Source organism: Heteronotia binoei, chromosome 17, assembly GCF_032191835.1.
Source record: "Heteronotia binoei isolate CCM8104 ecotype False Entrance Well chromosome 17, APGP_CSIRO_Hbin_v1, whole genome shotgun sequence".
NCBI lineage: Eukaryota > Metazoa > Chordata > Lepidosauria > Squamata > Gekkonidae > Heteronotia > Heteronotia binoei.
Window position 1 is genome coordinate 5,217,480 of NC_083239.1, and position 13,024 is coordinate 5,230,503.

At 46.7% G+C, this 13,024-nt stretch overlaps 1 protein-coding gene across 1 annotated transcript in view; it reads right to left on the bottom strand.

Annotated features, from left to right (window-relative positions):
• The window catches only part of TCEA3 (transcription elongation factor A3), a 52,982-nt gene that overhangs the window by 11,460 nt on the left and 28,498 nt on the right, over nucleotides 1-13,024 (bottom strand). Inside the window, exons 7-9 of the mRNA XM_060258380.1 lie at nucleotides 4,868-4,924; nucleotides 2,679-2,833; nucleotides 1,798-1,944 (exon numbers count right to left, since the gene is read on the bottom strand). Of these exons, the coding sequence (XP_060114363.1) occupies nucleotides 1,798-1,944; nucleotides 2,679-2,833; nucleotides 4,868-4,924 (359 nt within the window). The remainder of the gene's footprint in view (nucleotides 1-1,797; nucleotides 1,945-2,678; nucleotides 2,834-4,867; nucleotides 4,925-13,024) is intronic.

The following is a 13,024-nucleotide window of genomic DNA, read 5'->3' on the forward strand; positions in this document are numbered from 1 at the left end:
GAACTTACTGTTACTATTTTCCCTCAGCTGCCCTGCAAGCTCTTCCTTTAATAACAGTGAATTTGAAGTCTTTTAAACATGGGTGAGATGCAGAGGTGATTTTACCTCCTGTGCCAAACAATTTTTTTTAAAAAAATTATTTTTATTGTTATTATTATTACTCTGAGATTGAAAACAGAAGTTTATCAAGTCTATAATTAATTTTTTGACTTTGAATATTTGCCTTTTTGGCTGTTTCCAATTACCTATCTTTCTCTGGGCTTGCATCCAATACTCTGTCTACCCAAAAAATCCATTTACAATAGGGGACATCAGACCATCTGGTGGCTGTAAATCCCTCCCATTCATCAGTCATAGGCTTGCCAGCCCCCAAGTCCTAGTGGGGGATCCCCCAGTTTTGTAGGCTCCGCCCCACTGCCAACTAGCTGGCTGGCAGGGGGAAGCCCTGCCCCAACAGCCACGATGGGCCTTTTCATCTTGGCAGGTTTAGAATCTTGAAAACTGCTTGTGTTTTGGAAGGCATGTGTGCTTTTCAATCTCAGTGAGACTAAAGCTGCAAGGCTTTTACTTCTCCCTTCTCCCTACCCACTTTATGGGCCGCGTGGCTCTGCCCAGTGAGTGTGAGAGAGAGGAAGAGAGAGAACCCAGTTCCTCTTTCTGTTTTGTATTGGTTTCAGAAGTTATTTGCATAGTAAAAAGGATAGTAAGGAGTTAACTAGAACCTGATTATGGGATGGAGGAAAACTCCACCCCCTAGACTGTTCATTACTTTCATTTTCCTTTGTTAGTCTGAAGAAGTCGGTTGAAATACAGCAGAATGCTGCATCCAGCAACTCCCATGAGTAAATTGCCCTATTGAGATCACAAAAGTGTGGGCTTGCAAACTGTTTATTTGCTTTGTGATTGTGTGTGTGTTCACTTTCATTTAGTGCAAGCTTGTCCAACCTGCTGCCCAAGGGCTGCATGCGGCCCAGGATGGCTTTGAATGCGGCCCCAACACAAACTCATAAACTTTCTTCAGCTATCGTTAATGTTTGTGTATTTTATGTGCAGCCCAAGACAATTCTTCTTCTTCCAATGTGGCCCAGAGAAGCCAAAAGGTTGGACACCCCTGATTTAGTGGAAGTGCAGCTGCTGGGGAACTCTTTGAAGGCAAAAAAGAGGAGGAAATGAAGTCTGCATTCAGGGGAATTGTACTGCTGTGTTTTTATTATTTATCTGGAATGGGAAAGACTCCCAGCTCCATCCCCAAAAGTCCCTGAAAATTTCCTAGGTTGGACCTGGCCACCCTAATCAGTCATAGAGTGACTGACACCATCACCAAGAGCTACAAGTATTCCCAAGCTTCTGAGATGTTGGGGTAACTCTTCCTTCCAGTGCCATTCTACCAATTAATACCCCCCCACACATACACAAGCACACTGCCATTAATCCTGTTAATGAAAGATGAGTCACCAAAACCAAAGGGCAGATCTACTAAACAAGCTTGAGTCAAGACCCCCCCCCCACTCTGCTTGAAACTTATACCCTTTGGACAGGCATACTCAATCTTTCTGGGGAAGTATATTGGGGGAACACTTCAAAATGGCAGCCAGGAAGACAGGACCAATCATAAAATGTTTGGCGTTTCCCAGCCAAGCATTCTGCAGCCATTTCTGAATGTTAGCTAGTCTTTGCTTTGAGGAAAGTAGCAGATGGGCACTAGGAAACACATTGTTGGGAATGGCTCCCTTAGGATCATCTTGTTTTTTCCTGCTTCAACAATCGCAAAGCTCTTCCCCAGTCTGGGCACCTCACCTGATTATATGTGCAATTCTTCTTCTTGCATTTACCACACTGGAAAAGATCTGTTGTGGTGCCACCTGTCTTTGCCATCTGATGTTCCCGAATGGCTTCTTGGGTCATGGTATTCCTTAGCTCCTTCAGTTCATCACTTGCCATTTCCTGGAACACATGAAAGGGCGCACTGTGATCAGAGACCATTCTAAAACTTCAGCTTCAATAAGTTTCTTTCTTTCTTTGTCTCTAGGACTTACAACTATCAATGCATGCATTACAGAGAACACCGGTTAGGTTCAGGGGTAATTAACTGTGTGCCCTGTGATAATTAATGACACGTGAGTTATGGCTTCTCTTCAATTCCCACAAGCATTGTGCGTGATAAAAATTGTGATTGTGGTGCCTGTGGAGAAGAGGATTCAGCTCCCTGCCTTCATTTTTTAAACCTGAAATGGTCAGGAGGAGGGAATTATTTGACCTGCTGGGAAAACCCACAAGTGTACTCTGGTCTCCCAGAACTTGAACATATGAAGCTGCCTTATACTGAATCAGAACCTTGGTCCATCAAAGTCAGTATTGTCTTCTCAGACTGGCAGTGGCTCTCCAGGGTCTCAAGCTGAGGTTTTTCACACCTATTTGCCTGGACCCTTTTTTGGAGATGCTGGGGATTGAACCTGGGACCTTCTGCTTCCCAAGCAGATGCTCTACCACTGAGCCGCCGTCCCTCCCCAACTTCACACTACACCACCATTTGCAGGGGGGGGGGGGAATGGAAACTTATTTTAAACATTCTAAGATTTCATATTTCCCCACCCACCCAATCCTTAGACAAATGCTAATTGTGCCAATTCCATCAAACTCACTTGTAGCCTATAAAGAAACCACAATACCACACTTACTTCTGCAGTCATCTTGGCGATGAGGCTGGGTGGTATGGCTCCACTTAACACGTTTCTGCGCAAGCTGGGGTTCTTGGGATCCTTCAGGTTGCTGATTCTGCTCCTCACACGATTACGGTATTTCATATCGGTGCCTTTCAGTTCCTGGTAGATATGTGGGATCATCAAGGAATAAGCACAAAGCAGAGACTAGGCCAGCAGGGGATCCTTCTACCCTTGAGAGTCATAAGAAAGCCCATGCTAGATATAACCAAAAGCTTGGCATCCTGTTTCTCAGCCAAATGGCCACCTTCAGGAAGTCCACAAACCAAGACATGAAAAGAAGTAGTCTTCCCCACTGTGCCTGCCCCCGCCCCCTGCAGCAATTGGAGTTCAGAGATACACTGCTTCTGAACAGGCAGTACTATTTATCAGGGCCAGTTTGGTATAGTATTAAGTGTGCAGTCTCTTATCTGGGAGAACCAGGTTTGATTCCCCACTCCTCCATATGTACCTGCTGATGTGACCTTGGCTCAACCACAAGTTCTGTCAGAGCTGTTCTGCTCAAGAGCAGTTCTGGGAGAGCCCTCTCAGCCCCACCTACCTCACAGAGTGTCTGTTGTGGGCAGGGGAAGGGAAAGGAGATTGTAAATCATTCTGAGGGTGGGGTATAAATCCAATCTCTTCTTCATCGATCAGGACCATTCCCAAACATGATTACCTGCAGGTCGAGTGCTGCTGACCATTTAACCAACTCATCCTAAAGCATGATAGATCCTGACTGGAGCTAAATGGGCTGCCTCATGACAGTATTGAGCTCCATTATGGCCCACATAACTGCTTGTATTCTCTGGGGTGCCATAGGGAAATACCTCCATTGCCATGTCCCAGGGATACAACGGGGAAATTCCCTGCCCAGAGAAGTCAGAGAGCTGCTGCTATGCCATCCCCCTATTTTTCCATTGCATTCCAGTGGAGGAGTCACACAACCCAATGCTGTGACTCCTTCACCTCCCAAAAATTGTTCAGTGTTCCCCAGCAAAGACATAAGATGTTTTAGAGTTCACAGTTCTAGATTGGGGAAATCCTGGTGATTTGGGGGTGACCCTGGGGAGTGTGAGATATAATGCCATAGAGCCCACTCTCCAAAACAGCCATTTTCTCCTGGGGAATTGATCTCTGTAGTAGTAGTAGAAGAAGAAGATATTGGATTTATATCCCGCCCTCCACTCCGAAGAGTCTCAGAGTGGCTCACAATCTCCTTTCCCTTCCTCCCCCACAACAGACACCCTGTGAGGTAGATGGAGATATTGGATTTATATCCCGCCCTCCACTCCGAAGAGTCTCAGAGCGGCTCACAATCTCCTTTCCCTTCCTCCCCCACAACAGACACCCTGTGAGGTAGATGAAGATATTGGATTTATATCCCGCCCTCCACTCTGAAGAGTCTCAGAGTGGCTCACAATCTCCTTTCCCTTCCTCCCCCACAACAGACACCCTGTGAGGTAGATGGAGATATTGGATTTATATCCCGCCCTCCACTCCGAAGAGTCTCAGAGTGGCTCACAATCTCCTTTCCCTTCCTCCCCCACAACAGACACCCTGTGAGGTAGATGGAGATATTGGATTTATATCACACCCTCCACTCCGAAGAGTCTCAGAGCGGCTCACAATCTCCTTTACCTTCCTCCCCCACAACAGACATGCTGTGAGGTGGGTGGGGCTGGAGAGGGCTCTCACAGCAGCTGCCCTTTCAAGGACAACCTCTGCCAGAGCTACGGCTGACCCAAGGCAATGCTAGCAGTTGCAAGTGGAGGAGTGGGGACTCAAACCCGGTTCTCCCAGATAAGAGTCCGCGCACTTAACCACTACACCAAACTGGCTCTCCTGGAGATCTAGTCTGGAGATCAGGTAATTTCATGAGCTCTTCAGGCTCACCTGGAGGCTGGAAAGCCTGAGAATGGGACAGGTGGGAATTGGCAGGGACAGCAGCAGGAAATGGGACCTGGAGGCAAAGGAATTGCTTGTCCCCAGCAGAAAATGACTGAGAACCAGATCAAGACATCTTCTACCTCGTATGAATGTGTTTCAGACCTCATGTTTGCACTGCCTTAAAACTGTTAGATAGTCAGGTTCCATCACCGCCACCCAAACAAGAGCTTCCTTCCACCCACACCAGCGACCAGGAACTTGTACTTCCTGAAGGATATGATCTTCAATTTCAGCTGCCATCTTGTCACAGATAACTCCAAATTCCTTGTAATCGTCTACAGAGGGAGTTGCAAAAAGGAAAGAGAAAACAGATCTTTGCACTTGAGTGGAGCCCACAGAACCAAAATTGTAATTATGAACTTGCTAAGAAACAGGCTGAACTGAGATGTATTCTTGCCTGGGTTATCTCATTTCCCCAACTGTCTCCATTTCCCTTAACTACCTCCATCTCCAAGCTAGAGAGAAATACTAGAATGGCTTGTCTGGTCCAGGGTTTAAGGTAAAACAGCAACAAAACCCTCCCAAATGTCAGCAGTTCACATCAGTCTCCTTAGAAAGCACTGGCTGAGGGGATATGAGGCCTCTGGAAGGCCCTACTCAGTCTCATGGTCTAAAAAGGTTTTCTTGCAACTACAGAAATGAGAAACTTTGGCATCATAAGAAACGTAAATAAATCGACACTTTTGAGACACTGCAAGGGCTAACAAGATTTTATTCCAATAGAAGATGAAGTAGTGAAATCTCAAATGATAAAATGGGCAATTAATGTAAATAAAGAAATAAAGATGGAATCTTGGGAATATCTGTGGAAAAACTCTATGAAACTCGCAACATGTCATAGTATTAAAGAGAACTGTTTTAAGATGATGTATAGATGGTATATGACTCCAAAAAAATTAGCAAAGATGAACAATAAGATGCCAGATAGGTGTTGGAAATGTAAAAAGCATGAAGGTTCTTTCTACCATATGTGGTGGACTTGTGAAAGAGCTAAAATGTTTTGGCAGATGATTCAACAAGAGATATCTAAGATCCTAGGATATGAATTTAACAAAGAAGCAGAGACTTTTCTGCTGGGATTACAAATGGAAAAATTTCCAAAAGAAGATAGAACTTTAATATAGTACTTGCTCTCAGCTGCTAGGACATTGTATGCGCAGTTGTGGAAGCAAGAAAAAATACCAGAAAAATGGGACTGGACTATAAAAGTTATGTCATGGAGTGAAATGGACAAGCTAACAAGAAAACTAAGAGACTGCGATTTAGAACTTTTTAATCGGGAGTGGAAGAAATTCAGAAGATATGTAGAAAAAGAGTGGAAAATAAAAGGACATTGGACAATTTTTGAAGATTAAGACCTTTAAGACAAGAATATAACTTTTGAAGGGGGGATCTTTTTCTTAATCAATTTTTGTTTTTTCTTGATAGTTAAAGGTACCTTTAATATCTGTTTTTTTTTAAAAAAAATAACACTGGCGGGGGTCAACTATTGGGGGGAGGGGTGGGAGAAAAGTAAGATGTGGGGTAGAATGATGTTTTTTTATCTTAAGCTTTTTATAAGTTGTAGATATAGTTCTACTACCATATGTTACTAATAAAAAAATTTGTTTATAAAAAAAAAAAGATTTTATTCCAATATAAACTTCTGTGGAACAGAGCACATTTTGTCAGGCATGTGTAGGGGGCCTCCACTAAGCAGACATTCATGAGGGTATAAAGATGTAGTCCTAACCTGGATAATCCAGGCTAACCTGATCTCATCCGATCTCAGAAGCATAGCAGGGTCAGCCCTGCCAAGTATTTGGATGGGAGACCTCCAAGGAATACCAGGTCATGACAGGGAGGTAAGCAGTGGCACAAATCACCTCTGAATGTCTCTTGCCTTGAAACCCTACCGGGCAACTACTAGGCAGCTGTGACCTGAGAACACATTCGACCACCAAAGCAAAAAATGTATACGACAGCAAGGTCAAACGGCCACAAATACAGTGTGTTCTCAAATGCAAAGCGGGTTTCTTTCACAAGTACGCCATCAAAGATGAGGCCATCTTTCATTCACATACAAGGTACCCTTATACACAATAATAAGTTTGTGTGTATATATAACATTTTTAGGGGAGTTGTTTTATATTCAGTGCCGTCTTCCCTTAGAGCAAATATTGTATAAGAAGAAGATATTGGATTTATATCCCGCCCTCCACTCCAAAGAGTCTCAGAGCGGCTCACAATCTCCTTTCCCTTCCTCCCCCACAACAGACACCCTGTGAGGTAGATGAAGATATTGCATTTATATCCCGCCCTCCACTCCGAAGAGTCTCAGAGCGGCCTACAACCTCCTTTCCCTTCCTCCCCCACAACAGACACCCTGTGAGGTAGATGAATATATTGGATTTATATCCCGCCCTCCACTCCAAAGAGTCTCAGAGCGGCTCACAATCTCCTTTCCCTTCCTCCCCCACAACAGACACCCTGTGAGGTAGATGAAGATATTGCATTTATATCCCGCCCTCCACTCCGAAGAGTCTCAGAGCGGCCTACAACCTCCTTTCCCTTCCTCCCCCACAACAGACACCCTGTGAGGTAGATGAATATATTGGATTTATATCCCGCACTCCACTCCGAAGAGTCTCAGAGCGGCTCACAATCTCCTTTCCCTTCCTCCCCCACAACAGACACCCTGTGAGGTAGATGAAGATATTGGATTTATATCCCGCCCTCCACTCCGAAGAGTCTCAGAGCGGCCTACAACCTCCTTTCCCTTCCTCCCCCACAACAGACACCCTGTGAGGTAGATGAATATATTGGATTTATATCCCGCACTCCACTCCGAAGAGTCTCAGAGCGGCTCACAATCTCCTTTCCCTTCCTCCCCCACAACAGACACCCTGTGAGGTAGATGAAGATATTGGATTTATATCCCGCCCTCCACTCTGAAGAGTCTCAGAGCGGCTCACAATCTCCTTTACCTTCCTCCCCCACAACAGACACCCTGTGAGGTGGGTGGGGCTGGAGAGGGCTCTCCCAGCAGCTGCCCTTTCAAGGACAACCTCTGCCAGAGCTCTGGCTGACCCAAGGCCATTCCAGCAGGTGCAAGTGGAGGAGTGGGGAATCAAACCCGGTTCTCCTAGATAAGAGTCCGCTCACTTAACCACTACACCAAACTGGCTCTATAGGGTGAGGTATAGTTCAGTATTAAGTAGATACAAGAGGGACCTGCACAAAAACTTGCAGAACAGCCATGTCATTCCCTCACCTTTCATTCTTCTCTTCTCCCCTATCTTGTCTCAGTCTCTCTCTCTCTCTTTCATTCCTCCACCCCTCTAACTTTCTGTCCCTCTGCTGACGCTCCTCTCTTTCTGCCCCCTCCCCTGCCATCTTTGCCAGCTTGGTGACTCTGCCTTGTTTCTCTCCATGCATTCTGCCTTTTTAAGCCTCTTTTGTACTTTCAATGAAGACCATTCAAATCAATAGGCATTCAAGCATTCAGGCAGTTTCCATGGTTTCCAATGGGCATTCCTCTTGTCACTCATGAGGACACCTCTGCTGAGACCACCACAGGGCCTGAGATGAGGAGTTATCCCTAAACTACATCCAGCTCCATTTTTATGTTTCAGAGTCAGTTGGAAGGGTGGATGCTCTGAGCAGGGGGCTTGAAGGAAGTGAAGAGCCACACAACAGCCAAGCAACTGGTGCTGAATCCAGAGAAGGGGTGGGATGCTGTTTGCCTGTGGTCACCCCAGGAGGGGTGTTTTATCCTTTGCTCCAGAGGAGGTAGCATGCTGTCATTTCATTCACATAGATAGGGTTGCCAATCCCCAGGTGGGGGCAGGGGATCCCCCGGTTTGGAGGCCCTCCCCCCGCTTCAGGGTCATCAGAAAGCGGGGGGAGGGGAGGGGAATATCTGCTGGGAACTTTATTATTCCCTATGGAGATGTATTCCCATAGGATATAATGGAGAATGGATCCACGAGTATCTGGGGCTCTGGGGGGGAGCTGTTATTTGAGGTAGAGGCCCCAAATTTGCAGCGTAGCATCTGGTGCCTCTCCTCAAAATACCCACCAAGTTTCAGAAAGATTGGATCAGGGGGTCCAATTCTATGTGCCCCCCCAAAAGGTGCCCCTATCCTTCATTATTTCCTATGGAAGGAAGGCATTGAAAAGGTGTGCAGTCCCTTGAAATGTGATGGCCAGAACTCCCTTTGGAGTTCAATTGTGCTTGTCACAACCTTGCTCCTGGCTCCACCCCCAGTGTCTCCTGGCTTCACCCCTAAAGTCTCCTGGCTCCACCCTCAAAGTCCCCAGATATTTCTTGAATTGGACTTGGTAACCCTACACATAGACCTTTAATGGCATAATAGTACAGAAAGTATACTGTCCTTAGTCCACAATCTGGGGGTGCGTTTGGATCCAGCCTTATCTCTGGATGCTTCTTAGATCTCCTCCACCTGCCCACTCATCTTTCAATACCATTCTCCCTGCTTGCATTCCCAGCCCACTTCCCTTCCTCCACTACTGCCCCAGGACTCCCCCAAAATGTACCCCAGTGGGGCGGCGGTGAGGCTGATGCATGCAGTGAGGTCACATTGCTTCTGCGGGAAGTCTAGCAGGAAATGATTCTCCCTTCTCCACCACCACCCCCTTTCTTCTCTAGGAATGCAGACTTGCTCCCTTTAACCCTTGAAGGCATTTCTGCCAGAAGCAAAGCAGATGTCCCTCCTTCATTCTAGCTCACCTTGCAAGAAAGAGACCAAGCCTAACATGAGAGAAAAAATGGCCAGAGAGGCAAGAATTTTCCCTGAAGACTTCTGTGCTTTGAATTGGGTTTTGCTCTTTCACTCAGGCTGAATTGCACTTGAAATATACCTTGCTTTTCCAAAAGAGTTCACGGAAAACTAACAACGCAGTACTGAAAGCAGAACAGGTATAAAAACTTAGGAGATAAAAGGTGCCAAATATGTCACATATTCATTTCTCTAATCCATAGAGAGTTGATGCCCATTAGACTTCTAATAGTTAATTCAACAGAGCTCAGCTTTTAGACATGAAGGAAAAATAGCAAAAATGAGAGCATTAACAGAGGCTGCACCCTCCTGACTGACATTCACTGTAAGGATTCCCTGTCCTTGCAAAGGGCGGGGAGTTTTGAAAGGCTGTTCCTTGACCTTTTCAGTGGTTCCTTGGTCATTTGCCCAGCAAAGTGGAAGGGCTTCTAGCCCCACTTGTGAACCTCCTGATGGCACTTGGGGTTTGTTTGTTTGTTTGTTTGGCCACTGTGTGACACAGTTGGATCATTCCAGGAGTTAAATCTGCCTCGATGAGTCAAATATTTTACAGCGCTGCAACTGAGAGGGTTGGGGCTCATATCTAGGGTTGCCAATCCCCAGGTGGAAGCAGGGGTTCCCCCTGTTTGGAAGCCCTCCCTTTGCTTCAGGCTCACCAAAAAGCGGGGGGGGGGGGGAGGAAAACATGGGCCGGGCACTCCATTTTCCCTAGAAACCCAATTTTCATAGGGTATACTGGGAGAATTGATCCGTGGGTATTTGGGGCTGGGGGGCCCTGTTTTTTGAGGTAGAGGCACCAGATTTACAGCATAGCATCCAGTACCTCTCCTCAGAAGACCCTCCAAGTTTCAAAACGATTGGATCCGAGGTTCCAATTCTATGAGCCCCCAAAGAAGGTGCCCCTATCCTTAATTGTTTCCAAAAGGAGGGAAGGCATTTAAAAAGCGTGCTGCCCCTTTTAATGTGACGGCCAGAACTCCCTTTGGAATTCAGTTATGTTTGTCACAAGGCAGTGAGGTTTCAAATCGGTATACAGCACCTTTGCATAGTGTTCAAGGGTGGCTCGCTGGGGCTGCAGGGGTCTGTTTAGTATAAAGCAGCTGATGAAGCAGCTAGGCTGCAGGGATCTGGTTCAGGATGCGGCAGTTCATTTTCTGGACAAAGCAGTGAGTTCCGATTCAGTATAAGGTAGCTTCGTGCCGTGGCCCTGCTCTCCAGTCTGGGGGAAACAATGGGTGCTATGGGTTTCCTGGTTCAGGCATAGGACGGCAGGTCAATTTGGTAAGGCGGCATCTCAATACCTCACTCAGCTTTGGCCCATTTTGGGATTTCTATAACTCTAACTCAGCTTTGCACTTGGTCCTCTATATCAGGTCGGGGAGGGACCCCTTAAATATTGTCTTTTCTGAGTTCAGAGCAATGTGCCGCTAAGAAGGTCTACATGCCGGCCAACAGCTACCTCCACCACATCTGCACCTGCTTGAGCTTTGACGAAGACAGTACCTGTGGCTGGTTTTGCCTCCATGGCCACACCTGTATCCAAGAAGGGAGGGAGAATGTGGAGCTGGGCACAAGCCTGGGCACAGGACCCTCCATAACTCCCTCCAGGGCATCTCCCAGGTGCAAGAATTTCTTACAGACACTTCCAGAATTAGTATTGCACAGATACACATTTGCCAATCTCCAGTTGGTGGCTGGGGAATTGCCCAGAACTTTGTATAAACCTGAGAGAGGCATAAACTTTGTACAAACCAGTCTCCAGGAGCTGACTGGAGATCTCCCAGAATTGGTTTTATGCACATTTATTGGCCCCTAACCACTGGGTTAAGAGGCCCGTGGCGCAGAGTGTTAAAGCTGCAGTACTGCAATACTGCAGTCGGAGCCCTCTGCTCACCACCTGAGTTCGATCCCAGCGGAAGCTGGTTTCAGATAGCCAGCTCCAGTTTGACCAGCCTTTCATTCTTCTGAGGTCGGTAAAATGAGTACCCAGCTTGCTGGGGGGGAAGTGTAGATGACTGGGGAAGGCAATGGCAAACCACCCCGTAAAAAGTCTGCCATGAAAATGTTGTGAAAGCAGGTCACCCCAGAGTCGAAAACGACTGGTGCTGGCACAGGGGACTACCTTTACCTTTAACCACTGGGTGATGGGCTCCAGCACTACTGGTGGGTAGAAGAAGAAGAAGAAGATATTGGATTTATATCCTGCCCTCCACTCCGAAGAGTCTCAGAGCGGCTCACAATCTCCTTTACCTTCCTCCCCCACAACAGACACCCTGTGAGGTGGGTGGGGCTGGAGAGGGCTCTCACAGCAGCTGCCCTTTCAAGGACAACCTCTGCCAGAGCTATGGCTGACCCAAGGCCATGCCAGCAGGTGCAAGTGGAGGAGTGGGGAATCAAACCCGGTTCTCCCAGATAAGAGACCGCACACTTAACCACTACACCAAACTGGCTCTCACACTTAACCACTACACCAAACTGGTACAGGCGGCTAATGGAGACAGTTTTGGGATTCACAATTAGGGACAGCTAGATAGTGGAGGTTAGTCAGATAGATGGAAGAGGGGGTGGCTAGGTAGGTAGTTAGTTAGACTGGGATAGATAGGTATTTAAAGAGGGTAGGCAGATGGAAGAAGAAGAAGAAGAAGATATTGGATTTATATCCCGCCCTCCACTCCAAAGAGTCTCAGAGCGGCTCACAATCTCCTTTACCTTCCTCACCCACAACAGACACCTTGTGAGGTAGATGAAGATATTGGATTTATATCCTGCCCTCCACTCCAAAGAGTCTCAGAGCGGCTCACAATCTCCTTTCCCTTCCTCCCCCACAACAGACACCCTGTGAGGTGGGTGGGGCTGGAGAGGGCTTTCACAGCAGCTGCCCTTTCAAGGACAACCTCTGCCAGGGCTATGGCTGACCCAAGGCCATTCCAGCAGGTTCAAGTGGAGGAGTGGGGAATCAAACCCGGTTCTCCCAGATAAGAGTCCGCACACTTAACCCTACACCAAACTGGCTCTCTACCAAACTGGCAGAACATAGATTCTCAGCAAGATGGCCTGACCAATCTCAGCAGAACTTGCGGGCATAGCCCAGTTAAGTCAGAGTAGGATTTTGTTAGGTCACAGTTAGGACAGGGTAGTGGGGCAAACACCGGCTTTCCAGGGCCTTTGCAGTTTTGGAAATGAGTGGAGCACATTGCTTAAAACTGAGTTTAAAACATCTCTGAGTGTGGAGTTCCTGGCCCTTGTCTGATTTGTTTTTCATTCATAGAGTTCTCTGGGTGACTTTGGGCCAGTGATTCTTTCTCAATCTAACCTACCTGAGGCTAACCTCACAGGGTAGGGAGAAGGGAGAACCATGAGTGCTTCCCGAGCACCTTGGAGGAAGAGTGGAGTAAAAACATTTTAGATAGATATAAGTAACGCATCTCACATTGCTAAGTCAAGAATTAAAACAAAATATGGCTTGGAGACAGCTAAAAGCTAGAGACATTGGGAGGAAAGGAGACGCAATAAGAGAGTGAGAGTAAACAGATTAATCTTAATATCTGAATATCAAATCTTAATAATCTGAATAATCTGAATATCAAATTAGAC